General features: G+C 44.1%; 1 protein-coding gene across 12 annotated transcripts in view; it reads right to left on the minus strand.

The window, feature by feature from the left end:
• EP400 (E1A binding protein p400) overlaps positions 1–17,974 on the minus strand; it is an 87,944-nt gene that overhangs the window by 15,718 nt on the left and 54,252 nt on the right. For 8 of the 12 annotated variants that reach the window (XM_032228996.1, XM_032228995.1, XM_032228998.1 and 5 more), the window contains 13 exons: positions 17,248–17,359; positions 16,018–16,161; positions 15,691–15,894; positions 12,953–13,036; positions 9,442–9,576; positions 8,947–8,991; positions 8,034–8,187; positions 6,748–6,989; positions 5,426–5,599; positions 4,671–4,718; positions 2,019–2,155; positions 920–976; positions 381–459 (listed from right to left, as the gene is read on the minus strand). In XM_032228996.1, coding sequence (XP_032084887.1) covers positions 381–459; positions 920–976; positions 2,019–2,155; positions 4,671–4,718; positions 5,426–5,599; positions 6,748–6,989; positions 8,034–8,187; positions 8,947–8,991; positions 9,442–9,576; positions 12,953–13,036; positions 15,691–15,894; positions 16,018–16,161; positions 17,248–17,359 — 1,615 coding nt within the window. The remainder of the gene's footprint in view (positions 1–380; positions 460–919; positions 977–2,018; positions 2,156–4,670; positions 4,719–5,425; positions 5,600–6,747; positions 6,990–8,033; positions 8,188–8,946; positions 8,992–9,441; positions 9,577–12,952; positions 13,037–15,690; positions 15,895–16,017; positions 16,162–17,247; positions 17,360–17,974) is intronic. The other 4 variants (XM_032229001.1, XM_032229000.1, XM_032228999.1 and 1 more) reach the window with 1 other exon arrangement.

A 17,974-nucleotide genomic window follows, 5' to 3' on the forward strand; every position in this document is an offset into this window, starting at 1 on the left:
GTCCTTCTTTCCTTTCCCCTTTCTTTCTTTCTTTCCTTCTTTTTCTTTTTCTCTTTTTTCCTTCCTTTCTTTCCTTCCATCCTCCTTTCCTTTCCCCCTTTTCTTTCTTTCTCTTTCTAACTTTCTTTCTTTCCTGCCTGCATTCCTTCCTTTTTCTTCCTTCCTTCCCTCCTTTTTCCCTTTCTTCCCTCCCTCCTTTCTCTTTCATTCTTTCCTTTCCCCCTTTCTTTCTTTTCTTTCTCTTTCCTTCCTTCCTTTCCCTCTCTCTTTCTTTCTCTTTCCTTCCTTCTTTCCTTTTCCCTTTCTTTCTTTCTTTCTTCCTTCCTCTTTGTTTGTTTGTTTCTTTCTTTGTTTGTTTGTTTCTTTCTCTTTTGACCTACCTTCTTTTCCTTTGCAATGCGCTCTGCTCGGAGAGATGCAACCTGAATTGGAGGCAGTGGCTTATCATAGTTGATCCCACTAGAATTCGAGGAAAAATAACTAGTTAATAGATAGGATAAGAAGTAAAGCCAAATAGGAGGTACAGAAACGTGATGTGAATGAGCAAATGAGTAAATGAATGAATAAATGGTGGATTGAGCAAGGGAGCCCAAGTTAGATAGTTTGAAAGGGGAAAAAACAAAAACAAATAGGCACAAAGCAGTTCAATTAAAACCTTATGATTTCAGTGCTGGATTATGTGTAAACACATCACTAACATAACAGTGTTGGAGTGAATATCATGAACTCGAGATCGGGGGAATCTCCAAACTTGTCAACTTTACATCTTGTGGACTTCAACTCCCAGAACTCTGCATGGCTGGCTGAGAAATTCTGGGAGTTGGAAGTCCACAAAGTCGTAAAGTTGCCAAATTTGATGATCCACCCACCCCCTGCTCTAGATCGTATGTTTTTTCCACCTTCTCTTGCCAGTTCTTACCTTTCTGCAAGGACTGAAGTGTGTTTCGGGTTTTTCTGGAAAGGATTCATGCCAAGCCTGAAATAAAACAACAACAAAAAGAGAGAGAGTTTGTTGGAAAGCCATTGATCACACTGTCAGTCCATCTTCCATGCTTCCTTCCGGTGGCTGTCACAGCTTCGGTCCAGCATGCAATGGCCGTCATTTCCCTTTCTGTTGGGTTTGAGAGCCTTCTCCGGATCAATCAGGGAGATTGCGGGCTCCCCGAGAGCAGCAGAGTGTGCTCTCTTTGTTTATCACCCCTCTGAGGTGATTTTCGATCCAACCAGACCGCCCAGCAGCTTGGATTTCGACACAGTCCATGGAACTCTGTGGGATGTGTTGTATCGCTGCAACGGCAGCCACACCTTTTGTTCATAAGACATTCCTTATGTCTTAATAGAAGTGCATACTTCTATTATTTAACACGAGCTGGTATTTTTAGTTTGTTCATTAAATGTTTTTATCCTGCCCTTACTACTTTAAAAGTAACACAAGGTGGCAAACATACCCAATAGTTCTTCCTCCTCCTTGGCAACTTGCCGAAATGGTATTCCTAATAAATGACTGGATTTCTTTTGAAACTTGGCTCGGGGCTCATGAATTAATAAGAGCATCTTTCAGAAACCTGACACTCCTATTTTCCCTACAAACTACCTGTGAGGTGGACTTGGATGAGAGTGAGAGACGGACTGGCCCAAATGCACCCAGCTGGCTTTCATGCCTAAAGCATGAAAAACTAGAATTCACTGTCTCCTGGTACGTGGCTGAAAGTAAGCTAGTTGCTTTCATGCCTAAGGCGTCTCCTGGTGATTTACCTGAAGTCACCCAACTGGCTTTTTATTCCTAAAACGGGATTAGAACTCAGTTTCCTGGTAATTGACCCAAAGTCACCCAGCCGACTTTCATGCCTTAAGCAGGACTAGAACTCCCGATCTCCTGGTTTCTAAGTTAAGACCTTCCCCACTACAGCTGGCTCTCCTTTATCAATATCACATCTGGGGAATGCCAACTGGATTCCAGCCTATTAAGCATGGAAAGGACTCATTTTCTCTCCAATTGTTCTTTTAATTGAACTTACAGGGGTTTGATGGGTGGGCTCCTTTTCCCAGCAATTAGTTTCATGATCTCGAAATGGTTTGTGTAGAGATGGGTGTGCGACGCACCTTCGTCCTGGGCGTACAGCTGGTTGGTCCGAAGTGGGCGACTGTTTTTTGTCTAAACATGAGCAAATGTGACAAACTTTATATATGGAGCAACGTGGAAAGAAGCAGGGAGGCATTGGTCTGCGCACCGACTCATGTGGGAGTTTCAAAGCAGTAATCTTCCCTAATCTGGCCTTCTCCAATTATGATAATCTATAGCAATGTTTCTCAACTTAGGCAACTTTCAGAAGAGTGGACTTCAACTCCCAGAATTCCCTAGGGTATGGCTTGTCCAGACTCTATGGTTGTTGGAGCTTAGTGGGTTGGTTTAACCAAGGCATTAAGCCGATGTTTCAAAATCTGGCCAACTTTCAAAAGGATGGACTTCAACTCCCAGAATTCCCCAGGATACGGCTTGTCTAGATAACAGACTCTATGGTTGCTGGGCTCAGTGGGTTTAATCAAGACTTCAAGCCAATGTTTGTCCACCTGCGCAAGTTTAAATCATGTGGACTTCAACTCCCAGAATTCCCCAGCTAGCCAGCATGGTTGGGTTGGAGAATTCCAGGCATTGAAGTCCACATCTATTAAAGTTGCACAGGTTCAGAAACATTGGACTACAGATTCCATCTCGAACGGAGGAGACTGTCTAGATCCGTGATGGTGAACCTATGGCATGCATGCCAGAGGTGGCATGCAGAGCCCTCTCTGTGGGCATGCACGATGCCACCAGCTGCTCTTCTGGCTAACAGCACGCACATACACGCTGGCCAGCTGGTCTTCGCAGGTGCCAGACCACCGGAAAACATCCTGAAAACGGCCCAATAAACGGCCAACACTGGCCAAAAAACAGGGTGTTTTGGGGGACAGTTTTCAGGACATTTTTGGGACCACTTTCAGGGCATTTTCCGGCCGGTTTTCAGAGCATCCAAAACCAGCCAGAAAACAGCCCTGTTTTTCAGCCAGCTGTTCTTCCGGTTTCTGAGCAGCGGATCTTTGTGGGTGCCAGAGCACTGGAAAACGGCCCGAAAAACAGCCTGAAAACAACCAAAAATCAAGCATGGCAGCTGGTCTTCGTGTTTCTGGCGCTCCAGCGTGCACATAGACGTGCGTGCATGCATGTTCTGGTTTGGACACTCGGTGCCAAAAAGCTTCACCATCCCATGTCTAGATAGTCAGACAAGACTAATTCATACAAAAGCTGAGAACGGAGGAAGCCAACGTTGAATCTGTGTTTTCTCACGTCTCAGGATAACGAATTGAAAGAGGGGAATGAATTCTTGATAGATCCCTCCGTTATCTAATCCTCTGTTTGTTTGTTTTTCAGAACTAACCACAGCTTATTGTAACACCAGCATTTATGAGAAGCGAGTTCCAATACAGTCTCTTTCAGGGTTGTCACAGGGGCAATAAACAATCCCATAAGCATAGACTGGTTTTCCCCGTCAGGGGAAAACTCAGCTTGTTTTAAACACAAATTTGCTGAAACCAGCCACAATACCCTGTCGAACGCCATCAGGCTAAGCCAAAAACCCACAACTAACAAGCCCACAGGGTCGGATCTGTGCAACCTGTAAAAGTCCAAATCAAGCCAGCCAAAGGAAGGCTCAGGTTAACGTACAAACTTGGTCACACTTCTGTGCATGGACAAACACACACAGAGAGAGCTTTTTCTTGAAACGTTGGGTCTCCTAATCGAGTTGCAAACCTAATATTCATTTGCAACCTCACAAAAGGTTTGCTTAAGGCTTAATATCTATGATGGCTTAACACAAAAAGCTTAATTACCCAAAAGGCTTAATATTTGTGATGTCAGAAAAAGGGCGCCAGAGCTTTCCCCCCCACCCCTCACTGAGGTTTGTGTGCATGTGTATTCATGATGTGTGTGTCTAATCCAATTTGTAAAGAACCACTCAGAAGGACCATTACATCTTCTAACAATATAGCTATATTGTACTGCTCGAATTCTGCAGGGGTTAATTTAAAGGGGGAATGGGGTGGTGGGTGGTGGAGAGGAGGTGATACATTACCTGAGGGGGTGTTGCAGGGATTAATTCATTAAAGTTCTGCAAAGCAATCATATTTCAAAATGAAAAGCAAAAAAAAAAGAGCTAGTAGCCAAAATTTTATTACTTCAAACCCAATTTTTTTTTTTAAAAAGAAAAGAAAAGAAAGGAAGAAAGATTGGAGGGGGGAGAGAAACCAGACTAAAACCATGAGGAATGAGGTGTCGTTTCTTGGAGGTGGATGGATTTTATTTTTTCATTTTTTAACTATATATATATATATATATTTGAAAGGGGGAAAAAATAATGGAATTCAAACCAGGGGGGGTGAGGAAATTGCTTGACTGCATGCTGGAGACACAAAAGGGTTCCACAACCACAATCTACTGCGTTGGACGCGGAAAACAAAATGGTGGATGTTTCGAAAGGGCCGAATTGGGAGGTGAGGGGGTGGGTGGGTGTGGGGTGTGAGGTGTGAGGGAATATGGACCGTTCCTACTTCAGGTCGGGCGCCATTCTCTGCTGACGCTTAAAGAGATCGGAACTGTCTGCAAATTGGAACAACAATTTGTAAGTGCACACCTTATAAATGCTTTTAGTCTTCTTCTTAGGGTTCGCTTCATACATAAGCTGTAAAATAAGAAGCAAAGTTTGACTTTCCGCGATGGGTTTGGGAAGGCGATTAGTGTCACAAAAATAAAAAAGTAGTAATAATAATAGTAATGATGATAATAAAAAGAAAAAGGGAGGAGGGGGGAACCAAGAAAGTCCAGTTGCCTTTTGAAAAAAAAAAAGCACCTTTGGGACAACCAGGACCTGGAGGACTGAGAATCTCCATTGACAATAATCAGAGAGGTCTCCTCATGGAGTTAGTGGGCAAAGGAGAGGCAGGCATGAGGCCTGGGGGAGGGGGGATGGGGGAGTGAGGGAGAGACAGGCTTTGTCATCCCTGATGGGACACCCCCCCCAAAGGAACTGGGGAACATGCTGGAAAGCCTTGACACAAGCTCCTGGGTCTCAGTCTCCATGCCCGTCCATCCACGAGGTATCGGGGTTAAACCTAGCTCAAGAGGACAAGCCGGTGACGGTCGCGGGAAACACCCTGGCAATTTCTTAAACAAGCAAAATAATAAGAAATATTTCTTTTTTAAAAAGGAAAAAGGAAAAAAAAAGGAGGAGGATAAAGCGCCACACCAAAGCATCACACACAGGCACACACGGTCACAAAGAGGGAGCCCACTTTGGACGGGGTTTTGCGTCCGTCCCCGCTCGCTTGCGGATCCCTTTGGCCACGGGGAGGTGGGGGAAAGCGCCCCCCAGTTTGGACTGGCACTCACCTTCCCTTCTTCACGGGGAATGACGACGTTCTCGTAGCGGTTGCGGCACTGCTTGGGGGAGCGGTAAACCCGGCTGCAGGAGTTCACCACGTCGCTCACCAGGTCCCAGTTGGGGGTGTGCGCAGGGGACATGATGGCCAGGTTGAGTGGGAGTTCCAGCAGCTGCTTGACGGCCTGGAGTAAAGGGGGGGAAGGTCTCAAAATAACGGAATAATGCAGTTGGAAGGGACTGTTGTGGCCTGTCGGCCGCCAGCCCCTCCAACAACCAAATCAGATGAAGAGGCAGCATGAGAATCATCAAGGCAACCTGGGAGCTCCGAGTGGGAAGAGGGAATGGAGTTGTCAGAGAGAGAGAAACAGAGGCAGAGCCTGGGCCATCTGTCAGCCCTCAGATGGAAGGTCAACAGCCCCCAGGTCTGGAGGGGGCTGATGAGGAAGAGGAGGAACGGCTGGGTCAAGTGCCTGACGTGAGGATGCGCAGAAGGCAGAGGAGAGGAGAGCAGTGGAAATCTATGGGCCGGTCCTTGGGACAGAAGAGCCACCACTGCTAGCGAAGCCCCACCCTAGCTCTAGGGATAAATGGCAGGGGATGGAGATGAATAGATGTGGCAGACTATTCATCTCCCTGACGGACGGACTTGCTAGTCTGCAAGATAAACGTTTTGCCAGGGCTGCCGACATTCCTAATAAAGGAATAGACTTAAGGATTTATGTTAAGAAAGTAAGGCAATGGTTCCCCTCGCACATATGTCCTAGTCGTTCCCGACTCTAAGGGGCGGTGCTCATCTCCGTTACAAAGCCGAAGAGCCAGCGCTGTCCGAAGACATCTCCGTGGTCATGTGGCTGGTATGACTAAATGCCGAAGGTGCACAGAACGCTGTTACCTTTCCACCACAAGTGGTTCCTATTTTTCTACTTGCATTTTTTAAAATTTTAATAGTATTTTTCTACTTGCATTTATACATGGTTTCAAACTGCTAGGTTGGCAGAAGCTGGGACAAGTAACGGGAGCTCACTCCGTTACAGGGCACTAGGTATTTGAACCGCCAAACTGCCGACCTTTCTGATCAACAAGCTCAGCGTCTTAGCCACTGAGTCACCGCATTCCTGTATTAAGAAAGTAGGAAGGGGGAAAAACCGTTCTGAAGAAGAGAGAAAAGGGGTTCCTTGGCTGTCTCCGAGATATCTCTGAAAACAACAAGTGATGTAAGGAGATCACATCTAGTGCCCGGCCGCTTAATGGCACCCGCTGGGTCATATTGGGTGGCCACCACAGAGATGCTGGGATGGTTTTTGGGGTGTTTTGGTAGATCGCCTCTCACCTGGAGGAGAGCCCAGTCTTCGCTGATCAGCCACTCGGGGTTGTCCTGGCCGGCCTCCGCCGCCGGCTTTGCGAGGGTGGGCAAGGGCTTGGCGAACGGGGTCTGCTGTTTCAGCAGGATGTTCTTCTTTTGCTCCTTGCCTTCCCGTCGTACTTTCAGCATCCCCGGAGTGGCACGATCAAAGAGGGAGCGAGGAGGGATGACAATTTCTCCATGACGCTGCTTCTTCTTCCTTCCTACGGCTGGGAGAGAAGGTGGTCAGAGTCAGCAAGACAACTAGAGGGGTGTGTGTATCTTTTTCTTTCTCTCTCTCCCTCCATCTCTCTCTTTTTCCCTCTGTCTTTCATCCCCTCCCACTCTCTCTCTCCATCTGTCTGCCTCTTTCTCTTTCCTTCCCTCCCCTCCTCCTACCCTCTCTCTTTCTGTCTCTCTCCCTCCCTTCCTCTTTCTCTCTTTCTCTCCCTCTCTCTCTGGTTCTCTGTCTCTCTTTCTCTCCCTCCCTCTTCCTCTCTTGGTCTCTCCCTCTTTCGGTCTCTCTCTCTTTCTCTCCCTCCCTTTTCTCTCTCTCCCCCTCCCCCCCTCTTTCTCTTCATGGTATTGGACCTGGGTACTTGAGAGACCGCCTGCTGCCAATTACCTCCCAAAGGCCCATTAGATCCCACAGATTAGGCCTCCTCCGGTTTCCATCTACTGGCCAATGCCATCTGGCTACTACCCGGGGCAGGGCCTTTTCTGTGGCTGCTCCGGCCCTTTGGAACCAGCTCCCCGCAGAGATTCGGACCCTCACTTCTCTCCAGGCCTTCCGTAAAGCCGTTAAAACTTGGCTGTGCAGGCCTGGGGTTGATGAGTTCCCTTCCCCTCTTGAATTGTGTGACTGTTGATTGTCTTTTAAATTCCCTTGTACCTTTTTGTGTATTTCCTTTGTGTTTACCTTCCCTCCCCCTTGGGTTTGTGAGCCGCCCTGAGTCCCTCAGGGAATAGGGCGGCATATAAACAAAATAAACCTTCAAACCTTCAACCTCTCTTCCTCCCTTTCTCTGCCTCTCTCTCTCTTGGTCTCTTTCTCTCTCTCTCTTCCTCCCTCTGTGTGTGTGTGTGTGTGTGTGTGTGTGTGTGTGTGTGTGTGTAAAGAGACAAACAAGAGTGCATGCAGTCTGTCCCAAACATGTCACGCCTCAAGCTAGGAAGATGACTTGGATGGAGTCTTATCAGCTTGGAGGCGAAGGTGACAAGAGCTGCAGCAAATACCCAAGGCAGAAGGCATATGGATCCCATGCAAAGCTTACTGGAAGGATCGGTCTTGTGCCTCTTGCGCTCCTTCCTGACGTACACGGGAGGCAGCTTGGACTCTGGGATGGGGACTGGCTCATACATCAAACACATGACCGAGTCAATGTATATATCGTTTTCATCCTGCGGCGGGGTGGGTGGAGTCCAAAGCTGCAAAAAGCATCAGAAGAGAGTGAAACACCATTCCCTTGTTTCCTAAACTGTACATGTGGATACGTGCTTGGGTGTATTTCACTGAAGAGAAGGAAGAGGGAAGGAGAAGGATAGGAGGAAGAGATGGAAGGAGGAGGTGAATAGGAGGAGGATAGGAGGAAGAGATGGAAGGAGGATAGGAGGAGGAGGAGAATGGGAAGAAAGGAAGAATGGGAGGAGGAGGAGAATAGAAGGAGGATGGGAGGAGGAGAATAGGAGGAGGAGGAGAGGAAGAGAATCAGGTGAAATGCTACCGGTTCGGATTGGTTCACCTGGATTGGTAGTAAAAAGGCTACCGGTTCGCAGAACTGGTAGTAAAATAAATGAAACCGATTTGGGCGAACCGGTTTTTCTGATGATGAGCTGTGACGTGCAATTTATATTAGCTACAAAGCAGGATTTGCACAGCAGATTCCTCCCCTCCCCTCTGCTGTTCACTTACCTTACCTTTTTGACGGTCTGCGCAGGCGCGGGAGATACTGCGCATGTGCTGAGGTGGCGCATGTGCGGGCTCACATTGCTACCGAACCAGTAGCAAAGTTAAGTGGATTTCACCCCAGGTGAATATGGAAGGAAGATGGAAGTAGAATGGGAGAAAGATGGAAGGAGGAAGATAAGGAGAACGGGAGGAGGATAGGAGGAAGAGATAGAAGGAGGAGGGGAGGAGGAAGAGGATGAAAGGAGGAGAATGGGAAGAAAAGCAGGAGAAGGACTTACTGGCATTATTTCAGTTTGTCCATCTGGTCCTTCGTAAAAATACTCCTGTAGTGCCAGGGATGGTGGTAGTGGGGAGGAGAGGAAGGACAAAGAGAGGTTTATTCAGTTTCAATGTTATGAAAAATGAACCCCACTTCTTAATATCCCCTCTTCACAGCCAGTTCAAAATAGGGAGCATCATCTAAGGGGATCCCCCACTGCCTCCAAAAGGGAGACTGTAATCCCCAAAGGGCATCGTTGGCTGGGAAGCAAAGAAGAGAAAAAAGCTGAGCGAAGAGAAAAGTCGACAGCCGCTGCCACAACAGCTTCCCTACTCCTGAAAATTGACCTCAGCTAGAGCTAACTTGGAGATGTTAATTTACAGCAATGGGAGAAGGGCGGCACTGAAAAGATGGTGGATGTGGGTTGTGACAGGAAAGCACCAGACAAGCCCCCAAGCCTGGAAATGTTTCCAGACCTTCAAGACGAGGGGGAAAAGCTGGGGAAAGTGTTTACTTTGTTATAGGCATCTTCTCGAGTGTAAGTGAAAAGCTCTTCCTCTTTCCCTTGCAGGAGCGTTTTCTCCTCTTCCTCTCTCAGCTCTTTCAGGTGCTGAGACTCCCATTTCCGTTTTGCCGTCCTTGTTTCCACCTAGACGTTAGAAACAGAAACAGAAAAAGAAAATGTGGGTTCGGGAGAGCTTGTTATTGCGGTATTTCTGCATCAAAAGATCCCTGTGTCCGTTGATGGGGGCTAGACATTTTGCCTTCCTTTGATAAGTATAATAATAGGTATAGGTAAAGGTTCCCCTTGCACATATGTGCTAGTCGTTCCCGACTCTCGGGGGCGGTGCTCATCTTCATTTCAAAGCCGAAAAGCCAGCGCTGTCCAAAGACATCTCCGTGGTCATGTGGCCGGCATGACTAAACACCGAAAGCACACGGAACACTGTTACTTTCCCACCAAAGGTGGTCCCTATTTTTCTACTTGCATTCTTTTTTTTTTTTTTGTATAAAAAGTTTTTATTTTTAGACAAACATAAACAAGACATAAAACAAAACATAAAAACATCTTCCATTACGTACAGTGTGTCAATTGGTTACAAGGTTTTTGTGCATTCTTTCCATAGTCATCACTTGCAATTTATATGAATCACATAATATCAAATCGAATATGTTTGTATACATTATTATCATTATACCTTGTTTTAAACGAGATATTCTAAATGTTGGGTTCATTTATATTATAACAATTCATTACATCATCTTCAATCTATCCAATAATAATATATCTTTATGTTATATTCAATATCATTCTATTATTCTTTTATTCATAACATTCTCTAGTATCTTTCATTTCCATATTTTTTATTAACCATTGATAAAATAAATCCCATATCTTATAAAATTGTTTATCTTCTTGTTCTCTAATTTCAAATGTCAATTTACTCATTTCAGCTCATTCTATTATTTTATGAATAACTTCCTCTTGCATTGGTATTTTCTCATTTTTTTTCCAACCAGTTATAGATTTTTGTCCAATATTCCTAAATTTAGAATAAAATTTTATTTTGGCATGTCATTACATCATCCTAAAACCATCCAGTAATATTACCTCTTTATATTGTATTCTATATGAAATTGTTTATTTTTGGTTACAAAACTTTTGCGCATACATTATCATTGTTAATCATTTATTTGACTATAACTATTATTACTTCATTTTATGCATAATATTCTAAGTTTAACTAAATTTAAATTAGTTTTTATTATAGCATTTCATTACATCATCCTTTATCCTTCCAATAGTAGTGCAGTATTATATCGCCTGCCATTTGTAGTATTTGTGTTCTAATTGCTTTCTTGGTAGATCTTATATGGACATCTCTTGTTTTCCATTGCATATCTTGTAAAGACTTGTTACCCCTTGTCTGTTCCTTCCATCAACTTCCCTTTGGTCATCACTGATGCTTTGCCAAAATTTCTATCATTACTTCTGCCAAATTTTCTCCCTTTTCTTCTATATTCTGGAATCTGAAGTAAAATTCTAATCTGTCAATCTCCCATTCCAATATTCCACTCTTGTCTTTTCCATCCACGCTCAATCTGCTGTCAATATCACCTCTTTTCTTATCTTTTTGTTCACCTTTTTCTTCAATTTTTTGAAATCTGTCCTCATATTTCATCATCATTTGATAAGTATTCTCAATTTTTTCATCTATTTTTTCTGTTCTTTGTTCAATATTCTCCATTCTCTTTTTAATGCTCTCTGTTCTTACTTGTATTTTTTGAATTTCTTGCATAATCATCTGTAATGTCATTTTCTTTTCTTTTCCATGCTGGAACATTCCTCCAGATAGTAAACCCTGCCACTATATAGAATAAAGCTTTTTTGTTAAATTCCAAACCAATTCACTGCAATCTTCTCTCTTTCAAGTCAAGGCTTTCTTTTCACTCGAATCCAGCTACTGATAGTATCTTAGAGGAGTACCTGTATAAACAATCCGTGCTCCTCCCACTATCATTTTCAATAAACAAACTCAAAGACTTTGAAATGTAGATCAAATTTTCAAAGAAAGAAAAGAAAAACAATGTTTCCAAGCCTCCAAGCATCTAAGTGGCAGTTACTTCTTTTCTTCTACTTTTACTCCCCTCTTTATATTCCAGGCTTAAGGAGAAAAAGAAAAGTACTTAAAGAGAAAATGTGATAGAGCATTGAAAAAAGAAAAAGAAAGTCTTAATCGATAGGTATTTAAAAAGGAAAAATAGAAGAAGAATAAAAAAAACCCCAGTCCAGTTTAAAAAGTAAGAAGCGTTTGTAAAAATTCCATCAATAAAAAGATTAAAAAGAAAAAAAAATAATACACTAAGTGTGACTCAGGCTTAATCGTGCCGCTTAATCTCTTCTGTCTTCAATTTTAACTTTACTTTTGATCTTTTTGGGTGTTCTCTTTTCTAATAATAAAATTTATCTCACCAATTTGACACATTTTCTCTCCCGCTTTGCTTCTGTTCTAGAGCTGTCCCAACTTTCAGCAGCTTCAATGGCTGATTCTCTGTGACCGGAAAAAAGGCTTCTCCTGGACCTACTGGGGACTTTGCAGTGTCCCTGGGATCGACAGGATGTGCCCTTCTCTATCACCGTCTCTATGGGATGGTTTAGGTCCAAATGGACCATCCAGCAGCAGAGATATCGACTGCGATCCTGGAGCTCCAAGATGCACATTGTATCGTCATGACGTCAACCCCACCTCCGTCTACTTGCATTCTTTACGTGCTTTCAAACTGCAGGTTGGCAGAAGCTGGGACAAGTAACGGGAGCTCACTCCGTTACATGGCATTAGGGATTCAAACCACTGAACTGCCAAGCTCAGCATCTTAGCCACTGAGCCACAATGTCCCTATCAACATATAATAACAGCATAATAATGTTGACATTCTTACTTCCCGGCATATCATCAGCCAGTCAGTTTGATCTAGTGGTTAAGGCACCAGGCTAGAAAATGGGGAGTCTGTGAGTTTTAGTCCCACCTTAGCCATGAAAGCTGGCTGGGTGACTTTGACCCAATCACCAGAAGAGAGAGACTTCTAGTCCGGCCTTAACCATGAAAACCAGCTGGGTGACTTTGGGCTAATGACCAGAAGATGGTGAGTTCTAGTCCTGCTTTAGACATGAAAGCCAACTGGGTGATTTTGGGTCAATCATCAGACCCATACTCCACCTTAAACGTCAAGGTTAACTGGGTGACTTTGAGCAAATCACCAGGAGACTGGGAGCGCTAGTTCTGCCTTAGCCATGAAAACCATCTGGGTGACTTTGAGCCAATTACCAGGAGACAGTGAGTTCTAGTCACGCCTTAGCCATGAAAGTGTGATGTTAGGATAGTCCCTCTCTCTCTCATCATAGGGTTGTGGGGAAAATAGGATGAAGGCGTGTTGGATATGTTTGCCACCCTGAGTTATTCGTATAAATAATAACAGCAGGATGCATATCAATAAAACTAAGTAAATAAATAAACAGATCCTACCTCATTTTCTTTAGATTCATTCTCCTCAGCGGAAACATGAAAGAATTCCAAATAATTCAAGGCATACTTTTCAATGGGGGTGAGCTGAAAAAAAAGCAAAGCGAAGCCATAGCTTAAAATATTAAAATATTAATGGGCAACAGATTAATGACCTTTGGAGCGGGCAACCGAATGCCAATAGGTGAAGGTTCCCCTTGCACATCTGTGCTAGTTGTTCCCGACTCTAGGGGGCAGTGCTCATCTCTGTTTCAAAGTCGAAGAGCCAGCCCTGTCCGAAGACGTCTCCGTGGTCATGTGGCCAGCATGACTCAATGCCGAAGGGGCACGGAACGCTGTTCCCTTCGCACCAAAGGTGGTCCCTATTTTTCTACTTGCATTTTTTATGTGCTTTCAAACTGCTAGGTTGGCAGAAACTGGGACAAGTAACGGGAGTTCACTCCATTACACGGCACTAGGGATTTGAACCACCGAACTGCCGACCTTTCTGATTGACAGACTCAGCGTCTTAGTCACTGAGCCACCGCATTCCTTGTGCCAATATAGAACCATGTTTGGTTTGCATTAATTTGGTGTCACTTGATAAATACAGCCACACTCTGTTTATTAAATTGGGAACACAATCTCTCTCTTAGTTTCGAATGGGACATACTGTATATACTCGAGTATAAGCCTAGTTTTTCAGCCCACTTTTTGGGCTGAAAAAAGCCGCCTCGGCTTATACTCGAGTCAGTGAAAAATTTGCCCGAAATGGAGGAGAAAAAGGGGCGGGGCCATGCCGCTGGGTGACACTCGTGAATGGCCCAGTGCCCCTGTGAGTTTCCCCTCCCTCTGTGTCAGTTTGCCGCGCAGCGCGCACCGCACCATCCCCCCTCCTCACGTTCTAATGTAATGCAGGGCTGTCTTACGATTCCCCTTCCTCCCCCTCCTGCCGCTCTGCAACGATGTCCCACCTCCTCCTTGTTATGGCAAGCAGCCACATAGCGATGTCCCACCTCCTCTGGTACAGTGATCCAATGATAGGAATCACTGTGCCGTGTGTCATAGGAGGCGGGACATCGCTCCCGCGGCTGCACGGGACATCATCATCACAGCGGGACATCAGCATCATGAGGTGAGTGAAGTATTTCATTGAATACACCGCTAGTTTACTGTTTTTCTTTGAAATAAATATTCAAAAACATTATTGGTATCTATTTTTATTTTTGAAATTTACCGGTAGCTGCTGCATTTCCCACCCTAGGCTTATACTCGAGTCAATAACTTTTCCAGTTTTTTGTGGTAAAATTAGGTGCCTCGGCTTATATTCGGGTCGGCCTATACTCGAGTATATACGGTAACTCTTTTAAAAAGCAAAGGAATGGACAACTTGGATAGCCAACTAAATGTCTATGGAGATTCTCCATCATCCAGATCATGGTTGTCGCAAAGAGGCTTTTTTTCTCAAGAGGCAATTGACTTTCTGATTTTTCTTTGAAGACGTTTGGCTTCTCATCCAAGAAGCTACTTCAGCTTCTTCTGAAGCCTCTACATCAGAGCTGAAGAAGCTTCTTGGATGTGAAGCGAAACAACTTCAAAGAAAAACCAGAAAGTCCAGTTGCCTCTTGAAAAAGCACCTTTGGGTAGAGCTAACTCAATCTTAAAAGAAGCATATATTTTTTTCTTAGTCAGAGCAAAATGGAGATGGCTTGCTGGGAAGAATCAGATACATTAATTTTTATTTTTTTAAGCGAGCAAGACATAAAAATGGAGAGCCACTTTAGTATAGGGATTGAAGCCCCAAGCTAGAAACTGGGAGATTGTGGAATTCTAGTTCTGTCTTTGGCCTGAAGCCAGCTTGGGGGGGGGGGGGATCTTAGCCCAGTCCCTCTTCTAATCTTTAGAAGAAGTTAGCAAAGGAAACTGAGAAATCATGCCAACAAAACTTCAAGGGCTGGTCCAGGTAGAATAGGAATGCTGCTTCACAGTGCTTTTACAGCCCCCAAGGGGTTTTACAAGATTCAAATAAATGAGCTGGAAGGAGCCTTGGAGGTCTTCCAGTCCATCCCCCTACTCAAGGTAGAGAACCTATAAAGATTTCAGGCAAGTGACTGTCCAGTCTCTTCCTAAAAACCTCCAGTGATGAAGTCCTTACAACTTCTGGTGGCAAGCTGTTCCACTGGTTAATCGTCCTCACTGTCAGAAAGTTTCTCCTTAATACCAGGTTACTTCTCTCTTTGATTAGTTTCCAAGCCTTGTTTCCTGCCTTCTAGTGCTTTGGAGAATAATTATACACCCTCTCTTTTATGGGGGACCCTCAAATACTGGAAGACTGCTATCATGGTCCCCCTAGTCCTTCTTTTCTCTAGACTAACCAAACCCAAATCCTGCAGCCCGTTCATCCTATGTTTTCATCTCCAGGCCTTTGACCATCTTAGTTGCTCTTCTCTGCACTTTTCCCAAAATGGTTGCAGTATTTCAAGTGTAGTCTTAGTGAGTTTTATAGTCAGCCTATTGCCCTCAACAATAGTCCTCATTTTATCGACCACGGAAAGAAGGAAGGAAGGCTGAGTCAACCTTGAGCCTGGTGAGAATCGAACTGCAGTCAGCCAGCAGTCAGCAGAAGTAGCCTGCAGTACTGCCTTCTAACCACCGTGTCACCACTGGAAGTCAGGACTCCCCTCACTAATTGAAAAGCACACGCACGGACATCAAAAGAACATGCTTCTCAGATCTGAAATGCAGATGGAAACCAAGAGCACCTGATCGACCACAGCCACCAGTTCCTGCAGCAGAGAAGGTTGCTCAAGATATTGTGCCTTCCCGAGTTCTGAAACCAGAGGTCTCAACACCGACTCGCTCTCTCCATCCCGGACGCGTGAATTCCACTCCTCGTTCTCCTCGTCCTCTTCCATCTCCTCTTCCTCCTCCTTCTCCTCTTCCTCTCGTTCGGTACTTTTCAGAGCCTTTAAGAAAACGCAAAGCATCTTTGTGTACCCCTTTGTACAACTCAACTCTCAACCAGCAAATCCAAAGCGCAAATGCTCCACACTTTCTTGCCTCCTTTGAAAAGCTCTGCCCTTCCTTACCTCTATGAAAGGCCTGGCCACTTTGGGGGAGATGGTTTCGGATGGAGACGGCTCTTGTGACAGCATGACGAATTCTTCGGCTTTCACCCGGAAGCCCGAATCCTCCATTGGTGAGTGAACTTCAAAAAGTTCCTGAATTGTTTGCTGCAGAGAGAAGGGAATAGAAGGGAAGACTTATTCCATCTTCACCTCCCTCGTTTACTTACTTTGGTTCTCAGGTAGTTTCCCCTGTCGTGTCCGAGACTAGGGGGTGGGCCTCATCTTCGTTCCCTGGCCAAGGGAGCCAACGTTGTCTGAAGGCATTTTCTGTGGTCACGTGGCCAGCATGGAACATAATTTCATGTTCTTGCCTAAGTCCTTAATCAGGATTTCCTGCCTAAAGCAGGGGGTTGGACTAGAAGACCTCCAAGGTCCCTTCCAACTGCGCTATTCTATTCTATTCTATTATCTAGTCTGGTGTAGTCTAGTCTAGTCTATTCATTTTCTATATTCTGTTCTGTTCTATTCTATTTTTCTTGTTCTATTGTATTATATTATATTTTCTATTCTTTATTCTATTTGCTCCTTTCTTCTTTCCTCATTCTATTCTATATTTCTTGTTCTATTCTCAACTATTTTCTACTCTTTATTCTATTCTATTTTCTCCTTCCTTCCTCCCTCCTCCTTATTCTATTCTATTTTATTCTATTCTCTAGTCTGGTCTGGTCTAGTCTAGTCTAGTCTATTCATTTTCTATATTCTGTTCTGTTCTATTCTATTTTTCTTGTTCTATTGTATTATATTATATTTTCCATTCTTTATTCTATTTTATCCTTTCTTCTTACCTCATTCCATTCTATTCCATTCCATTCTCTTCCATATTTCTTGTTCTGTTCTATTCTCAACTATTTTCTACTCTTTATTCTATTCTATTTTCTCCTTCCTTTTTTCCTCCTCCTCCTCATTCTATTCTATTCTTCTCTATTCTATTCTTCTCTATTCTATTCTACTCTATTCTACTCCTATTCCTACTCTACTGCCTTCCCAACAAAGTGGTGCCTATGTCAACTTTATCTACTCGCATTGGCAAGTTTTCAAACTGCTAGGAGAGCAGGAGCTGGGGTGAGAATCTTATATTTCTACATCACTTCATCTCCAGATGCTTCAGAGGTGTCAGTCAAGTGCTCCGAATTTTCCAAAGGCACCAGGCCCAAGCGAACATTTTTCCTGCCCTTTCCAAGCTGGAGATACCTGCGTTAAAAAGGCCATGGAGTAGTCGTTTCCCTGAGCGGCTACTTCTCGGATCAGATCCTTCGTCCCGTTTTTTAAGAGCTTCTCTTCAACCGAGTTCCCGCTGACCAGCCTAGAGAAATCAAGAGAGGAAGCATGGCTTTAAAAGGGAGGGTTTTAAAGACAGCGCCTGAGAAAAACAGCAAAGCCACGGATAACAAAAGGCAGTCCTCCACTTACAACAGTTAGTTCAGTGACTGTCCGAAATTACAACATCACTAAAGAAAAAAAGTGACTTACGAACCATTACTCACTTATGACCATTGCAGTATCCCCAGGGTCATGTGGTCAAACTTTAGACACGTGGCAGCTGACTCAAACCTATGACGGTTGCTGCGTCAGAGGGTCACGCGATCCCCTTTTGCGACCTTGCAATAAGCAACATTAATGGGGAAGCCAAATTGACTTAACAACCATGTTACTCACTTAAAAAAAAATGATTCCCTTAACTGTTGTGGCAAGAAAGGTCGTAAAAATGGAGCAAAACTCTCCATTCATTTACTTGACTTTTTCTTGATCTTAAAATTTTTATATTTTTTCTTTCAATTTTTTTTCTCCTTTTTAATTCTATTGTTCTAGTACCTCTCCTCAGTTTTTCCTTCCAATTTTCCCCAACATTCCCATTTACCATTTAAATGGATGGAGAGAAAAGACCTTAAGAGAAATGAAGTTCCTGAGAAACTGAGAG

The sequence above is a fragment of the Thamnophis elegans genome, chromosome 13, assembly GCF_009769535.1.
Source record: "Thamnophis elegans isolate rThaEle1 chromosome 13, rThaEle1.pri, whole genome shotgun sequence".
Classification (NCBI taxonomy): domain Eukaryota; kingdom Metazoa; phylum Chordata; class Lepidosauria; order Squamata; family Colubridae; genus Thamnophis; species Thamnophis elegans.